This window comes from Mus caroli, chromosome 6 (assembly GCF_900094665.2).
Source record: "Mus caroli chromosome 6, CAROLI_EIJ_v1.1, whole genome shotgun sequence".
NCBI classification, from domain to species: domain Eukaryota; kingdom Metazoa; phylum Chordata; class Mammalia; order Rodentia; family Muridae; genus Mus; species Mus caroli.
Genome location: NC_034575.1, coordinates 100,396,102 through 100,415,134, shown reverse-complemented (window position 1 = coordinate 100,415,134; position 19,033 = coordinate 100,396,102). Strand labels below are relative to the sequence as shown.

Here is a 19,033-nt window from a genome sequence, read left to right as displayed (position 1 = left end):
TCTTCTTCTTCTTCTTCTTCTTCTTCTTCTTCTTCTTCTTCTCTCTCTCTCTCTCTCTCTCTCTCTCTCTCTCTCTCTTTCTCTCTCTCTCCCTCCCTCCCTCTCCTGCTTGCTTGCTCTTGCTCTTGCTCTCTCTCTAGCTCTCCTTTTCTTTCCTTTTCCCACTGAATCCAGTTAATGCTGCCCGAACGTGTGCCAATGACCACATCTAGATGTGGGTGGATTCATCACTGATAGTGTGACTGTGTCTAAGTTTTCTATCCCAGCCCACTTTTCTTCCTTCTAGTTTAAGGATAAAAAAAATGAAATTTCCTTTCCTGGAGCACACTGAATGCTCCATAGACATGAGTTAATGTTGAGAGTGACTTTTATGAACAAGGAGTTTCTAACATCTAGTTCCTTACTTCTGTGTTGAGATGTTGACCATTCTTTAGCCACGTGTACGAAGGATTTGGATTTCCACTAGCTTTGCATTCCCAAAACAAGCTGTCATAGATAGAAAGGTATGTATTTTGGATTTTCTGTTCCCATTCTGGGGGAGCTATTTGGAAAAAAAAAACAGATCAAGGATATCATGTTGGCAAATCAATCAAGGTAATACAGTGTGTTCCAAATTCTTAGTGATTAGGAGATTAACTGAGCCCAGGTGAACTTCCGTTATATTATTTGAGGTATGAGGGGAGGGGGATGCAGGAGCCTAGTAGGGGCAACCATCACAATTATCAACCCATATTTGGCTCAAGCTAAAGGTTGCTGTCTGTCATTTGGCTGCACCTGTGCAACAACTTGTAAATTCTGAGTAAAGGTCAAAATACAGAAGACAGCTAAAGAATATTGCCATGCTAAATAACAGTACATATGTCAACTGAGAAGAAGAAACTAAGTCCTAACCCTTTGAGGGAAACTTTTCTTTAAATATACATGTTTAAAGCCTACAAAAAGTAAATGTATTTAAATTAGAAATAATTAAGCCCAATATCTTGACACATATAAATGGGAACCTCCACTCATTATTTGATAGTCCAATATTCTGTTGGCTCTTGAGAAGGAATGCAGGTTTTGGGAGTTGTAGGAGAATGAAATATTTAACTTTAAACCTACAAATGGAATTAATTTTCTGATGTAAGAAATTTCTTCCTATTTGCAAACATAAAGCAACTAGTGTTTTTAGAATGAGTTACTTTACAGTCATTCAGGAAAATAGTTAAGTGGATTACATAAACATCCTTTCCATTACAGGCACTTAGAATTGGCACAAAGTTACTGATCTCATCTCTCCTTTATTTAGTTCTGTCTTTGTATACTTGTAGTAGGCAGAGTACCTGTCTTTACTTGGAATCTCTGGATAGGGCTAGCTAGATGTTTTACACTATTGCACTTAATTTATTTAGGATCCCAACACACACATAATGACCTCACAAATGCCTGTAACTTTTGCTGCTACAGGTTCTTATGACTCTTGATTTTTACAGTCATTCAAAACCCACTTCAAGATGGTATTTTAAGAAGTCAGAAGTCAAATTATGGTGAGTACTACTGGTGAGTACTTCTGGTGAGTACTTTATGGTGAGTACTCTGGTGAGTACTTCTGATGAGTACATTATGGTGAGTACTCTGGTGAGTACTTTTGGTGAGTACTTGATGGTGAGTACTTCTGGTGAGTACTTCTGGTGAGTACTTTATGGTGAGTACTTGATGGTGAGTACTTCTGGTGAGTACTAGCATAAATGAGAACATTCAGAATAAGATTTTTCAAGTGGGATAGAAATACTGTCAATTAAAGTGGAGGTATTGACTGTCAACAAGAAAGGGTATCTTGTTTTAAACAAACTTCTAATGAATCTCCATGAGCTATATACCTAGGGAAAGCTAAGTTATACAGGGAAGCATGTATCCCATGGTTCCTGCACATCCTGTCAAAAGATGCAATGGTATTGAATAGGTTGTTGAAGAAGAAATACAAATGAAACTGACTATGAAACAAGACTTAACATGTACCTGATGTCAGACTATTTCAGCCTAGTCCTGTGACATGTTATGCTGCACTCACTACACCAAACAGAAAAGGAAATGGGTTATGTGGAGTTGAAATACTATGTACCACAAAACCTGTGTGTCTGATTTCCAGACTTTGTTATAGTGATACATGCCCACATTATGGCTCTGTAGGGAGCTGGTCACCAAATAGAATGAATCATGTGAGCCCTGGGTGGTGAGACTTAGCCTATGATTATCTCCAGTGGAAATCAGCTCGATTTCCAATTTTAGAACATCCCTCCTGAGGCCTTGAGAAATAAATCATACCAAGGTTTATGAGAACTCAATGCACTAACAAAACTCAATCTTCTTTCTATGTGCTACTAATAAAATAATTTGTAAATGTTTATTAAAAATTGTTACAATACATGCTTGACCTGAGAAAAAATACTTTATAGATTAAAAGGTTTGATATAAGTTTAAAAGATTTATTTTTATTTTAAGTTATATTTATATATATATATATATATGCATTTGCATATATGTGTACATGTGTGTGTTTGTACATGCTTATGTGTCTATTTGTATGTCTGTATGTGGGAATGTGCATGTCCTGAAGAAGTCAGAGGAGTCAGATCCACATGGAGCTGTAGCTGCAGGTTTACTGTTGTGACATGACAGAAATAGCTTCTGGAATATGAAACAATATCTTCTGCAACAGTAATACATGTTCTTTTTTGGTTTTGGTTTTGGTTTTTTTTTGTTGTTGTTGTTGTTGTTGTTGTTGTTTTTTGTTTTTCAAGACAGGGTTTCTCTGTATAGCCCTGGGTGTCCTAGAACTCACTTTATAGACCAGGCTGGCCTCGAACTAAGTAATCCACCTGCCTCTGCCTCCCAAGTGCTGGGATTAAATGTGTGTGTCACCACTCCTGGCTAGCAATACATGTTCTTAAATCTAAACTTTACCTGGAGCAGTATACATACATAGTAAGTAATATATGTTATTTTTAATGTAATAATTACAACATTAAGAAATATTCATTTACTTAATGTGTATATTAATTGTATTCTTAGCATTCTAATGAGAAAAGTCTTAAATGTTTGTGTATGTAAGATATACAGGAAAGAAATGATTTACATATTTAGATTTACCATGTGAGTTTGAGTGTTAGATATTTTTCTCCTACTGCTAGCTGTAGAGCCCTAACAAATGCCTATAGGCACATTATAATTTCTGTAATTATAGTGATACATTAAAGGTTAATTTTATGGTTAAAACCACAAAATATAGAAGGATGGGCAATGTCACCATTCCTGAGTTGTAACTTAAACTTAGCAGTATTAAAAAGAAAGAAAGAAAGAAAGAAAGAAAGAAAGAAAGAAAGAAAGAAAGAAAGAAAGAAAGAAAGAAAGAAAGAAAGAAAGGAAGGAAGGAAGAAAGAAAGTAAGTCTTGGTTTTCTTTAGGTATTATTTCTTTCTTGATTTCCTTTAGGCATTATTTGACTCTGACATAAGTTAACTCTCCTTTTTGTGACATGTAAACTAATACATAACTATGATGGATAGTGATTATCTAATCCATCACATTTGAATTTTTTTCCTTTTCATTCCAAAAGAATCGTTCATATCCATTAAACAGCTGACTAGCTCTGCTGAGATGAACTTGGGACCTTGTGTTCAAAAACTATGGTAGAGTAGAAGGAGTTCACGTTTAGATGATTCTTAAAGGTTTTGACCTTGAATTTGACTATCAGTACCTATGAGATCTTGCTCAGCTTATCTAAAATCTCGAAACAATAACACCACTGAAAATTACTTATGCCTATGATTACTCTAGAAATTATGAATTTATATTAAAAATTCATGTAACCTAACTCTTGATAACTACATAGTTTTAGATAATTTTATTCTGATCCATCACTTAGTAACTTCTTTTTCTACACTATGGAAAAAAAGAAATATTTTTATTAAAACTGAACCAACACTTGTATATTTTTAGTATAGCAAAACTTTCAGTTGTTTCTTACAAACACATTGCCAAAGATGCCAACTGACAAAGACTCTCTGTCCTTTAAGAAATGATACTATTGAAAAACAGAACAAATTACTTTCCTTGGCAAGCATCAGTAAAATTTTAGAACAATAATAAAAGGGAAATTATAGTCTATTTACAGGAAGTAACTTTCACTTCAGGTACAAATTGGAAATTCTAAGTAAAATGGAAAGTAATGCTTCCAAAGGTACATACATTCTCCTCACAGGATATCCAGGCATTACTCTTGTAAGAAAATTGCAATAAACTTTCAAATTATTCAAACATTATTTTTATTAATTTTATTAATGATAGAATTAGGATATATAGAAAAATATTTTGGCTACAAACAATACAGTTTCTAGGAGTTTTATGTCTTAGAATCTCCAAATATTTTAATATTTCCTTTATATATTTTATAGATTTAATATATTTTTAAAAAGAAATTGTGGTGCTGTAAAGATGGCTCAGCATATCAGAGCATTAGCTGTTCTTATAGAAGAGCCATGATTGAGTCACAGCACCTGTATGACACCTAGTATTCTAGACACCATGCACAGGCAGCTTGCATGAGGATGCTGCGCAGAAAAACACACTTTCATATAATAATAATAATAATAGAAATATTTAAGGATGTTTTTATTTTGGTCTGGAAGAAACAAAACCTAAAGATAATATTTGGGTAATGTATACATTCATTATACCACAAAGTTATCCAGTTCAAATGATATTCTAGAAGATATGGTAAAGGTGTATTATGAGGTAATGAACTGATTTTTCTCTCACCTACATATGGACGAACGAGTAGTAATAAATGGAAGTAAATAATTCAAACCACCATTCAGTCAATTTTTCTATTTACTTTTCCTTTTTGTTTGTAAAGCCTATTCAGAATACTAATTAAGAGTGTCATAGGCTACTCCTGATATTCTCTAGGAAAGGATTTGAATGTATAATGAATAATGTATAATGAATACCTTGTATGATAAACTTCAGTGTTGTTAATATGAAACGACTACCATTCTCCAGTTAAATATAATAAGTAATGTCATGTCTTATCTCATGAGTGTGTACAGATGTGTGTGCATGTGCATACATACACATGTGAAGCACAGAGATAGATGTTGAGAGTATGCTTGTTCTACCTTAGTGTTAGAGACAGCAATTCTCTCTGAACTTGGGGTTTGCCTATTGAGTAGACTGGGAAACTCTCCTCAGGGAGACTATGGTATATCCATCTTGATATATGGTTAATAGTGATTTGAATTCAGGTCTTAATACTTGTAAGCACTTTTGTCTACTAAGATACCAACTTTAAAATTTATATTTTAAAGGACATCATTTCTACCTATTAATTACTAAAGTAAGCATCCAACTAGAAATGGGCCTTCCCAATTTCTCTCATGATACATGTCCATAGTATGTCAATGTCTTCTCCTATTTGCTTTCAAGCACAGTAAGAACTCACACACGTTCTGTAATTCTATTTACTCACCATAGAAAATTAGTTGACCCTTTGCAAGGTTTCTCCCTCGAAGGTTACCTGCGATGCACTCATAGAAGCCTTCATCCTCTTGTTGGAACTTGGGGATTTCAAGGATAGCTTGGGATTTACTGTACTTGATTTTCCCTGGCATCGGGCTTCCATCCAACCTTCTCCAACTAATATCAGGGACTGGACTAAACAGTTACACTTCATTAGAATAGACAATGGTTTTGTTATGACATCAGGGTAAAATAAAAGAAACCTTGAAAGTAACTCTCAGGAAAACAATCCAATCTATTATAATGTGATTAGTTTTCAGATCACACAGTCATTCACCACTCACTCATTCAGCCATCTATTTAAGATCTGCTTACTTGCTTTCTATTGATAAGGCAATGTGCTATGCTTAGAGACCATATTAGTAATAGAATACGCATGCTATCTATCCTCATATTGCTTATAGATTAACAGGGAAACATAAGCAGAGTGTAAAATAAATACATTTGCAAATTGTAATAACTGAAAGAAAGGTAATAGGATGCAGAGACAGTAATATGATTTGATTAATGGTAATGTGTTGATCATGGAAAATTCCTTTGAAAATATAACATTTAAGACTAAAGCTGAATCTATATATATTTAGAGATTCTAATTTAAAATAATGTTTTAATCTATTGGTAAATTAGCATTTTACACTAAAATATGCTGGTGGGTAAGTTTGATTATTAAAGATATGAGGTAACCTAAAACAAATCTGAATAAAATTGGAACCCAAGGCTCCATGTCCTCTAAAGATTGTAACTTATAATGGATTTACATTGTAGTTATGTCTTGTTAAAATATTTATAAATAGAGTTTTCTACTTATAGGAATTTAATATTTTAGTCTAACAAGGATATATTTAAAATAAGGAAACATACATTAAAGTACATTACAAACAATAATCAATGAGTTGGAATTCCCAGGTAGAGGAGGCCATATCATCATATGCAGAAGAAAATACAGCTCCATGAAAAGGCACAAGAAGATTCACTAACACTCATGGTCTATAAAATGAAATTACTGGTGTCGATGCCAAACATCCTTTCTCCATCTTTAAACTATTACTCATTCCCATATAGATTTTTCAGATGACCTAGATATCTCTACTCTAGTTGTATTTTAAATTTATATGGACAATGATATCATTAAGTCCTTTTGCAAAGCCCATTTATCAGTCATGTCAAAGATGTAAGGCTGATGTTGGAGAACCATCCAATCATTAGCAGGATAGCTGACAGAAAAGGATCTGTAGAGTGTGAGCAGCAGACAAGTGAAGAAAATGAGTGACAGTTCCAGAGAAGTTTTGAAAATAGTCACTGACCTGCTGAAGTCTTAGGAATTATTGTTGGCTAAACAGTGTGATATACAGTTACATATATCAAAGACAAACTACATGGTAAACTATTGTAGACTTCCATATAGCTGTCAGAAAACATTCCCCAAATCAATGCTTGAGTTGACTCTTTTCCACAAAATTAATATACAGTTTCCAGTAATAATTTGACTTTATTCAGCAGAAAATATAGCAATTTGAGTTTCTATCCCATTGAAATGTCACTTTCTACATCTTTAGATTGACATTTTAGTAAATTGGCTTATTTCATACAACCATTACCCTCAGGTAACTGTTTATCTTAATCACTGATTTTCTCAAGCTCTTAATGAATGAAAATGAAGTTCTGCAGGAAAATCTATTTAAATCTAAAGGTATTCCTCATGTCTGAAACATTTCAAACTATATGTGATAATTAACTGCTGAAAGAAGGAGATTGTCTATCTAAGCATAGTAATATTGACTTTGGGTGGTTGTGGAACAAATATCATTTATGTTCCTCTCTACTGACTTCTCCTTTCCACACTGATCATATACATATAACCCGTATTATTGATTACAAGTAAATATTTATATTAAAAGATTATTACATTGCAAGCTCACATCTATAGTCTCAAGAAATGGGTCCCTATTTCCAGTGGTCCTACTGTGTGGTATCAAACATAATAAGCTCAATAAATCCCACCTATCTTGAGTTTCAAAGACAAAGAACTCAATGATTACATTAGATTTTCACTGATAAGTGTTCTTTGATGGTAGGAAAGAAGTATACTTTATAGATATAGCTTTCCAGTTTTGTGTAGTATAGCAAAAAGTATTAGCTGTCAGTCAGTGCACCACAGCTGTTCATTCTTTCTAGTGTTTATGCTCCACAGATTCTCTGCATCACAGCAGCCTACACAGATATAGCACTTTCTTGTCAACTGCTGAAAAAAATGCTTTAGCCAACTACAACTGTACAGAAAGCTGGAAGAATCTAGTTACATCCATGTCCTCAAGAAGAGTTCTTAATCCATCTTTCACTGAAGTTCAAGTCTGAGGCTGCAGGATGGCCCTGGGTGTGACGTCATTTTCTCCAGACCTCATTTAGTAAACTAAAGCAGATGTAGAATTTTGCTTAATTCTGTATTGATTCTGCTCTTCTACCTTGTTTCTCTGCCTAGGATTATCCTGTTCTTATGTATGGGTATTTCCTAAGAAGTCTTATTTTAGCCACTTTCAAAAACTTATCCTTTTAAAGTAGACCTCCTAGAAGAGCAAACAGTTAAAATCTCCTTCCATTTTAACCATGTGCTACTTCAGTTAAAACACCAACGGCAAGGAATCCTTAAATGTTTCTCAGAATGGTGCTTCTAATATAGATGTTACATTTGCACAGAAATGGAATTCTGTAAAATTAAGCAGGAATGACGTCAAAGGCAAGCCGTGGAGCCCTAGTGTAAAACTATGATTCAGAAAATGTGTTTTCAGAACTAACTGTCCTACTGGACCAAAATTATACGAAACAAACTGGCAAAAGCAAGAAATAAGGTAAGAGACTGGTTAGACATAGAAATTTTTCTGGTTAAAAAAGAAAAGACAAAAAAAAATTCTTTTACTTGTATTTGGGGAAATAAATATCTCCAAATACCCAAAACTGGAAAAGATTTTACGACTAATAGCATAGTTTACGCTTTGTTATTAATGTTGTTTTGCATTTTTGAGTCAGGTTCTTCCTGGCTGTCCTGGACCATGTGTACACTCACAGAGTTCTGCCTGCCTATGCCTCCTAGGATCTAGAATGTAAGATCTAGGCCATTATATCTGGATTAGAAGACGTTATTTCTTAATAACTTTAAATTCTGAGGATAAAACAATCAGATTTTTGAATTTCACATCTCCAGGGAATATTAGTTCTTTAGTTATTTTCACTTTTAAAACATTGATTATCTTCTTTAAGTAACTCAACCCTAACTGACCATGATGGCATATGCATGGATCTCAGTTATTCAGGAGACTCTTGTGGGTGAATCAGGAGTTTAAAGCTACTTGCGATACAATCTGAGTTTAAGATAGCCTCAAATTCTTACGTAGGCTTTGTCTCAAAAAATGTCAAAAAATAAAATAAATCTATAGATAGGTACTTTCCTGGTGTGTGGTGTGTGGGAAGCCTATCATTCAACTTCAACTAACTTATATCATAATCCTCTTCTGTATTCATTAGATCCAAATTGAATAGGCATCTATATGTATAAATTTAGTAGAGAGAATACCATTCAGATATTACCATCATAGACTAGTATACAGCATTTGGGAACTAGGGCATGCCCATGAGAATTCCCCTCGAGACTGGAATTGCTTTTAGGGGCACTTTTGAAGAGACTATCTCTTTCCACTAAAATTGAAAATTCATGTTTCAATCCAAGGAGATGGAACTTTAAGTGTCTAGTCAACAATAGTCAAGAACATAGACAAGTCTTTCATGAAAATCAACTCTAACACACAAGAAAAAATATAAAAATTCTTCACACAATTTACAGACCAACATACAACAAGCATGTAAATAAACAAACCAACAAATCTTAAAAAGAACAACAAAAAAATCCAAATTCTCTTTTAACATGTGAGTTTGTTAGTACATTCCCTTTTCATATTTGGACCATTTCGGGTATTTTTATGCTACTCCTAATAGACTCTAAGAGTTCAATGAGACCTAGGTTCTTTAACATCAGTGTGGTTAAATTATATGATATTATAAATTCTTTGTGCATATTTATATTCTAGGTATTTTATAATCTTGACAGCCAACTACTCAAAAATAAAAATTATTTATTTTTCAAATGTTCATTATAACAAAGCATTTGGCCAAGTATGCAGAAGATTTTATAGCTAGTATGTAAATGTTTGGATTATTTCAGACATCATGGTCCTGCATAACAGGGATATTACAGGATATAGAATCAGTGAGGAAATTCAAAATACTAAGTATTGAAAAAGTAATTTTGATGAAGTTTCCATTTTATCTTATAAATTTTTCAAGAATCTTAATAAAATATTTTTACAGCAAAATGAAAATGTCAACACCAAAATCAGAATCATGAAAACTGAAAATATATTAACAGTGATATTTAAAGTTTTAATATGGTATTTTTTTCAAAAATATACCTCCCCATACAAATAACAATGATCATAGTACAGTTATGTGTTATTTATATGATGTAGAGTGGAACATTTGTATTACATTGAGTCACATTTGTGGTATATGGAAAAGCAAGTGGTTTTGTGATTCACTGGATTCACTGAATGGGGGTGAACAATTATATATATATAGTCTTATTGTGAAATATCAAATACTTGTGTGTTTTAATTTCAGTCTAATGCATAGTAAGCCATGTATTTGAGCTAATCATATACAATTAAATAACTGAATATTACATTCCTCATGTCAAAAATAACATCTTTGTATTAGGTTTGTGTGTGTGTGTATGTGTATATGTGTGTGTGTGTGTATGTGTGTGTGTTTAATGATCTGTATGATAAAACATTTGAAACTTATTAATTTATAAATTTTTCATTAACTGAGTATATTTCGAATGAATGAAATGGTTGCAGCGGTCTATGTCTACCCCTCTCTCACCACTTAATGAACAAGCAATAACCCTGATTCTACTTGGTCATGTTCAAGCCTTGCTGACAAGTACACAGATTCAAGTGAAGGCATACTTTACTCTGGAGATCCTTTTTAAAAGTCTTTCTCAATGTCAAGAGACTATTGTTATAGATAGAAAAGTAATTCAACACTGCTTATCAAAGAAAAGAAACTGTGTTTAAAAAGCTGGGAAATAAAGGTAATATTAATAATAATCATTAATTGAGTAATTACTATGTACCAGGCACTATGACAGGTGGCTTCCATATGTCATCTGAGTTAATGCCTCAGCTGGAAGCTTCTAACAATGCTAATTACCTATTCAGAATGGTACTCACGTTTAGACAGATAATTTATACTAAATTATTACCTGCCAATTTTCCTTGACTTGAAGTTCCAGTGGAGGCTAATTAATTGTGATCCACCCTCTAATCCTTTTCAGTTGCCACCCTTTCAATTACAACCACAGATGACTCTTCCCTCCTTCTGTAGGTTCAGCCATTCTTTTTAGATTCTACCTGGTTTGATTATGTTGATGATACTAGCCTTGCCATGTAGACTGGTGGTTCTGTCATTAAGTTCAAATTAGATTTCTCTAATATTTTGTTTCATTCTTACCTTTTATTTTATGCACAAAGGTGTGTGTATATGTGTGTTAGGGTGCTGGTCATCATATGTGTGTGGAAGAAGGTATATAGATCGAAAGGAATGTTTTCTCTCACCATGTGGTTGCTGGCGATTGAACCCAGGTCATCAGGCTTCATTGAAAATGCCTTTATCTGCTGAATTATTTCACTACCAATAAAATGATATGAATGATATATTTGACATATGGGTCAATAAGGCAAAATCTAACACCTTAAAACTTCAAAATAAGAATCCTAAATGTCTTTAGGTTCAAAGACAATAAAATATATAAAACAAAAATATCACACAACAATGGTTCACAAACAATGAAATTAATTTAAAATCTTCAAATTAAAAAATTAAACTCCCTGTGAATATCTTGGGGCTACAGAGAAATTTGACAGGTCCTCATAATGGAAATTAAAGTTAAACTGGATTCATAAGGAGTCAAGCTATCCCTGCTGTTACTTATCACTCTATCTACACTGATGAATATTCTATTTGAATTCCTCTCTCAGTTAAAAACCTCTCCCTGCTTCTTTCCACTTTATAAAGAATTCAATCTTCAATGCAAATCTTAATAATAAAGAAAACCAGCCCAAATGATTTTGTCTTCCAATGTTTGCATGTATCCTACATAAGGACATTTTTCACCTTGTAGTTCACAATGAGCATCGTTAAAGCCTTTTCTTTCTATATTCCTATTTTATAAACCATTTGCCTATAATGTAAGTTCTAAGAGTTTGAAAGTACCATGGATATAAAAGCAAGCCTTTCCTTTCTCCCTTCTTTTTCTTCATTCTCTGTTTGTGCTTCTTAAATAAGCAGTGCCAGAAACGAAGCCTTCCCATTCCATTCTCTCACATCGTTATACTTTTTCAGAGTGAGCAGCCTATTAATTTTATCCAAAGATAGAGAATGCATTTGTTAACCATCTGGCCTAGTTTAACCTGAATTGCAAGTTAAATTAAAGCTTTCCACATGCCAGTGGGAACTATGCTTCAATTCAATACTTTTAGCCCATAAATAGAATTTTCATTACTAGTGCTATTTGAGAAAGCTTATATTTCTACTGGATTTCTTAAACTTAGTTATCCACAGCTTAAATCCAGGTCATCCTAAGTTTTCAACTAGAGACTCATACAGACAACCTGTCTCCTAAAATGCTTGTGTTTGGGATTATTCTTAACTTAAACCTAATTTCAGAAAACTCTGCCAGTGACCATTTTCAATCAGACAGTGGAGCAGCATGGCAAGATCGCTGAAGAATGCTTTTGTTAAATTTTAAAGCTGTGCAGCTAGCTGCTTTGATTTCCTCAATTTAAAATATTCATATAAAAAGGCCTGGAATGTAAACATCTCCTTTGGGGACATAATGCCTCTAAATTTCTGATTTCCATAGAAAGCAATGCCATCATTGTGGAAAGATTTCTTGAGACGTTTAAATATTGTAATGATTATGTTTGCTCTTCAGTGGTTGCTTTGGTAAAATGTTTGTGTCCTATAAATCCTAAATTTTCATTCTCAAGGATTAGAGAGTTGAGTTGACCATGAGGGTGGAGCCCACATGAATGAGATTAGTGGTCTTTCACCAAGCAAGATCACATTTCAAATGACTGAAAAATTGAGTAGGCTTTCACCAAACACAGAATCTTCCAACTGCCTCATTCTTGGACACACTATCCCCCAGAAATTAGAGAAATACATTTCTAGAGATTATGATCCATGTAGACTAGTGTTTTGTTATGGTAGTCTGAGGGAGGCAACATTAGGTTTTATTACGAAGGAGATGTTACAGATGCATTCTTAAGCCACAGTAGCTGAAATTTCAAATCCCAAAATGGTTTGTTAATAATAACAGAAGTGAAGAATTTCACCTTCACTTGCAATGAAATAACATGTGAGAAGTGTTTATGACTTAGTGTTGGTAACATCACTTCTCTAGAGAAATGTCATGTTCACTTGCCACAAATTCAGCTGAGATTCTAATTGGTAAATAAGAAGATTGAATTAGGCTGTGATAACAATAGAAAATAACAGTAAGAGTAGATTTTTAAAAATAAAGTTTAAACAAAATAAAGCTAAAATAAACTAACTACCAAGATTATATTACTGACAGGAATCAAAAGGGGACATTGTCTAGAGTCAATGATTTCATCACTGATCTTTTTTAAAAGGTTTATTTGTGTGTTTGTTTGCCTGAGTTTATTTATGTATATGAGATGAAAGCAAGCATGCAAGCAAGCAAGAGGATGCCTATAAAATCAGAAGACAGTGTCTAATCTTATGCAAAAGGAATTACAGGCGGTTGTTAAACCACTGGATATGTTTGCAGGGAACTTAACCCAGTCCTATGCTAGAGATGCCAGTGTTTTAAGTACTAACATTGAGCCATCATTTCAGCCTCTACTGATTTATATCTAAGGAAAGCCAGCATTATTTTACAAATAATTTATAAGCAGCTCCATCATTTTAAAATATGATGGAGCTAAAAGTGATACCATATTTAACACAAATATGCTCTGTGCATAATTTATGATTAACAATAGTTCTAGATTCATACCTCTGCTACTCTAGAGGAAGTGAAATTTTGTCATGTTATTTAGGAAAGCAGGAGCTTGTGGTCCCTCAATTTATTTTTTATCTTATCTCAATTAATTGATTATAAATCTTCATATAAAGTAGCTGGCAATAAAATTGTATACTAATGCTTAATTATTCTAACGTTATAAGTAATATTTATTTAGTATATATTATCTGTCCTGTATTAGCAAACTCTAACAAAAATACTTTGAAAACAAAACTAGTGTTTTCAACATTTGAAGACAGATGAATAGATAGTTTGCACGTATTCAAATTAGAAAATAAAGTAGAACACCAAGTGTTCCATAGTCATTAAGTACTAAAACACCATGCCTCTATTTCTCCTGAAAAATCTATATAACAACAAAATGAAATCAAACCATGTCAGGATTCATAGAACAAGCTAATGACTAGCAGGTTACATTCCTGAGATGAGTCTGCTTTGAATTAATAAATAGTCCATAACATATTTGCCTCCATAGACAAGGCCCAGGAGAAAATCATTTTAGAAAAGATTTCTGCTGTTAATATGTTTTTCTGTTATTATTAAACACATATAATAATCTCTAAGTATTAACCCACCCTTTTGAGCAGATCTCTGCAGAATGACAAAGATATACTCTCTTATAGTGATACTATGTAGACAAATAGATGACTTCTTAATTCTTAAAGCTGATCCTATAAGAATTCCTAAAATTATGTAAGTATTTATTAAGCTCTTTTATAGTCAGACTGCTAGTAGTTCCTTTCTGATATTCAAACTGCAATGGGAACTTTACCAATCTCCTATGTATCACCAGTTAATTGCCTCTGAGATAGAAACCAGACATTCTACTACTCAGAGCACATTCCAAAAGGTTGTAAAACCATTAACCAAAGGTCATAAAAAGGGAACTAATGATTTATTAGAGGCACTAGGATAGAAGACAAAATATTCACTGGGTTTATCTATACAAAAGTTCACTAAACACTTAGTTATGTTTTCTTAACTTTCCATGACCCTGTGGAGCTGTGACAGGTGATGGATGTTTAGCCAGATAATTACTTCTAAAAACATTCATGTAGACATTTTCTGTTGTAAAATTTGATTTTAATTTATGTGTCAACTTATGGTAAACTTTTTACCATGTGTTCATGTATTCTGGAAGATGTTAAGTGCTGATGACAAAGAGAAGAGACAGAATTGGGATGAGGAGAATTTTTTACATAGAATACTTTTTATTCAGACCTGAACAGAACTTTTTAGACAGAAGCAAACGCAAGAAGAACTTAGATGTAAAGGCATAGCATTGGGAGAACTGGCATTGAATGCAAGAGCATTACTGTTACATCAGAGCAGGAGGAGAGAACAAGCTTAGAAGGAGAATGCACAGTGGAATAATGTAGAAACCATAGGTAACATAAAAACAAGAGAGCAGTATGCAGAATTTGGAGGGAAAGAGGTACAAAAGAAGAAACTACAGAGAGAGCAGAAGGAGCAGGTAGGCTTCTCTTTACCACGGGACAGAACAGTTTTTTTTTTCCTTAATAACAAGGCAAGCTTAGTCTTATTTAAAGGAATAAGACTATCTTCTTACAAATTTGGGTTTATTTAATTTAGCAATAAAAGGATAGAAGCTTTTTGTTTCTCTATGCAATAAAGATTGGAGCTCAATTTTTCATCCAGAATGAGTGAGTTCTTTCTGCACTGGACCTTGGTCTTTTGCTCCAAATGCATATGCATGTGTGTGTAAGAATGTAATTATGAGAATGCAGGCAAGCTGGACCCAAATGGTTTACATAAAAATGAATAAATGTGCATGTGTGAATCTATATATGAATTTATGTGATGTTATGAATATTTGCATATGTAAAAATTTTGTTTTCTTTTTCCTTCTGCTAGCTTGATTCTCTTCTCCTGGTTCAATAGAAGTTTATTGCTCCAAACTTCCCCATAGCCTGACAAGCAAGAGTTATCTGGACAAAAGGAGAAAGCCTTTAGAAATTAATCCTTTACTTGATCTCCTGCTGTTTTAGGAAGAGATGCTAAATCCCAGAGGAACACAGAAGGCATATCTGCTACAGTATCAAGGTAACTTAGACTTAGATAAAATTATTATTATGCAGCACCCCTAAATATCTTGTAAGACAAAGATCTTACCAGACACTGGGTGGTGGAGGCACATACCTTTAATCCCAGCACATAGGAGGCAGAGGCAGGCATATTTCTGAGTTCGAGGTCAGCTTGGTCTACAGAGTGAGTTCCAGGACAGCCAGGGCTACACAGAGAAACCCTGTCTCAAAAAACCAAAAAAAAAAAAAAAAAAAAAAAAGTCTTACCAGATTATCTTGTAAGACCAAAGTCTCACCCTTCACTGATGCTTTTCTTCCTCTGCTGCCTCAAGGAGACTCTACAAGAAAGAAATCCCTGCCAGGGCTGGCCCCTGTCAAAACCATATTAAGGAGAGCGATGTACTATTAGTAGTGTGTTCTTTACTTAATGTGCTTCACACTCAATAGACAGAACCCTATTTGTACAAAATCCCGAAGGGAAGTGTTTGTTTAGCTTTAGACACAGTAATTTTAAATTTAAGTAAGATTTAGTGATGAGCTTCATGACTGTCTTAAAGGAACAAAACAAAGTAACTTATCCTTTTCTTTCAGATAACTTCCAAAATAGATGTGGAATTTTTATCTCTGGCAAGTGCCAATTACTTCAGTGGAAGAACAACAGGAATTTTGAGAGTGGCAGCCGTAACGCAGCATGAAAAGAATGGAGACTTACTTCCAGAAGTATATATATTCTTCTTGGATGATTTTTATAGCCTTTAAGTTAGCTTAATTTTTGAAATAGCACTGTAAAAAATCCAATGTATGCTTTTTTTAAAAAGAAAGGAAAGGCATATTTAAAGTCAGATTGAGAACATGTCTTTAAAATAAAAAGAGGTTCTTCATAGAATTGGCCTGTGGTCTTTGAGTGATTTCCCTACAAATATTGTTGAGGATAATTTGACAAGATATTACTGGACATATAGTCTTTTATGTTTCTTTTATCAGTAGCTAAAATCTAATAATAGAGGATGTTAATATGTATGTGGTCAAAATATAGCCACAAGAAAGCAAGTGTACGACTGTCCACAATGGTAAAACTGGAAACAACACAATAGAAACTGAAATATTCTACAGCTTGAGAGTGTCTAAGGACCACTATAGGAGCACCCCACCATCTCAAATGAATTCATTGACCTTTTGCAATAACTACAAAAATAAGGCTCATGAGGTGTTTTGCTTTGTTTTAAGTCAGAGTTAACCAAACTCTGCCTTCTTTTCCTCAGGTGGTTTATATTGACATCTCATTTTAGAGTTGAAAACCTTCTCTAACAAATAACTACATTATAGCATATTATAGGCATCCCTTTCCTAGTGTGTTTTTGTTCTAGAACAGAAATAAAAGTGACTATCCTCTGACCTCCTGGCTTTGGGCCTTAGTCTATTCTCTGGTTAATGCTTTTCCTTCCTGTTTTCACTGGACGCTTGTTGTATGTGTCATATGGATCTGCAATGATACTCTCTTATTAGTCAGTTATTTGTTGCTATGATAAATATCCAAGAGAATCAGTTTACAGGTGAAAAGGTTTCTTTTTTTTTTTCTTATGAGTTTCTTGCTGTATTTTATGAGTTTAAGGTGAGGCAGAACATTGTACCAGTAAGACTATGTGGCAGAGGTTCCTCACCTTAGAGCCTATCTGAAATAAGCAAGTATAAAATGTCCAAGACAAAGATAAGCACACATTCAGAAACAAATTTCTTACAACCAGGTCCATTCACTTGCAGTTGTATCATTCTCCCAAAACTATATGACCTATGGAGAAATTTTATAATCCAGCAACATGGCAGCTTTAGCTGGAATACAATCGAGCCCTTAGTACACATCTTTAGTCTCAGAAGGCAGAGGTCAGAAGATCTTTGAGTTCAAGGACAGTCTGGAAAGAACAAGTTTAAGGTAGAGAAAAGATTAAGTCTTGTTGTGGTGGTACATGCCTTTAATCCAAGCACTTAAGAGAGAGAGGAATGCAGATCAATGAGTTCAGTCAGTCAATTGAGTTCAGTTGAGTTTGAAAGAGTTCAGTTCAGTGAACTGAGTACAGTTTATTGGACTTGTATTGGACTTGAGTTCGTACAGTTCAGTGAAGGTCCACAGAGGCAGTTGAAGCCAAAGAATAAGAAGGAGACAGAAGTGATAGAATTAATTTGAGGCTGAGCTGAACAATTCATTCAGAAGCTGATATAATCTAGTTTGAGTCAGTCAGTTTGGAGAAGATTTTGAGCAAGAGCAGTGGAATTGAATAATCTAGTTAGAATTCATTAAGAACTAGAAAGGACCATGTGTCTTTATTACATGTTGGACCATCTTCTGGGTATATGCTCAGGAGTGTTATTGCTGGGTCCTCAGGTAGGAGGGCTGCTAGTTACTTTCAAAATGATCAATTATGAAGCCATTAGTAGATTAAACCATTGATTAGATCTAGTCATCCATGGAAAAGCCCTAGAAGAAATGTCAGAAAATGTCACATTTTCTAAGGAACCGCCAAACAGATTTCCAAAGTGGTTGTACCAGCTTGAAATCCCACCAGCAATGGAGGAGTGTTTCTCTTTCTCCATAGCCTCACCAGCATCTGTTGTTACCTGAGTTTTTGATCTTAGCCATTCTGACTGGTGTGAGGTGGAATCTCAGGGTTGTTTTGATTTGCATTTCCCTGATGACTAAAGATGTTGAACATTTCTTTAGCTACTTCTCAGCCACTTGGTATTCCTTAGTTGAGAATTCTTTGATTATCTCTGTACCCCATTTTTAATAGGATATTTGGTTCTCTGGAGTCTAACTTCTTTAGTTCTTTGTATATATTAGATATTAGCCCTCTCTTTAATGTAAGATAAGTAAAGATCTTTTCCCATTCTGTTGGTTGCTGTTTTGTCCTATTGACAGTGTTCTTTGCCTTGCAGATGCTTTGAAATATTATAATGTCGCATTTGTCAATTCTTGTTCTTAAAGCATAAGCTATTGGTGTTCTGTTCAGGAAAATTTCCCTTGTGCCCATGTGTTCAAGGCTCTTCCTCACTTTCTTTTCTATTAGTTTCAGTGTATCTGGTTTTAGGTGGAGGTCCTTGATCCACTTGGACTTGAACTTTGTACAAGGAGATGAGAATGGATCAATTTGCATTCTTCTACATGCTAAATACCAGTTGAGCTAGAAACAATTGTTTAAAAAACTGTCATTTCCAATTAATGGTTTTAGATTCTTTGTTAAAGATTAAGTGACCATAGGTGTGTGGGTTCATTTCTG

The 19,033-nt window shown here is 34.0% G+C and overlaps 1 protein-coding gene across 7 annotated transcripts in view; it reads right to left on the bottom strand.

Moving 5' to 3' along the window:
- Positions 1-19,033, bottom strand: part of LOC110295968 (contactin-6) — a 355,090-nt gene that overhangs the window by 88,502 nt on the left and 247,555 nt on the right. For 6 of the 7 annotated variants that reach the window (XM_021164391.2, XM_029478903.1, XM_021164390.2 and 3 more), the window contains 2 exons: positions 5,506-5,690; positions 405-541 (listed from right to left, as the gene is read on the bottom strand). In XM_021164391.2, the coding sequence (XP_021020050.1) occupies positions 405-541; positions 5,506-5,690 (322 nt within the window). Of the gene's footprint in view, positions 1-404; positions 542-5,505; positions 5,691-19,033 lie in introns of those variants that run through there. The other variant, XM_029478907.1, reaches the window with a different exon arrangement.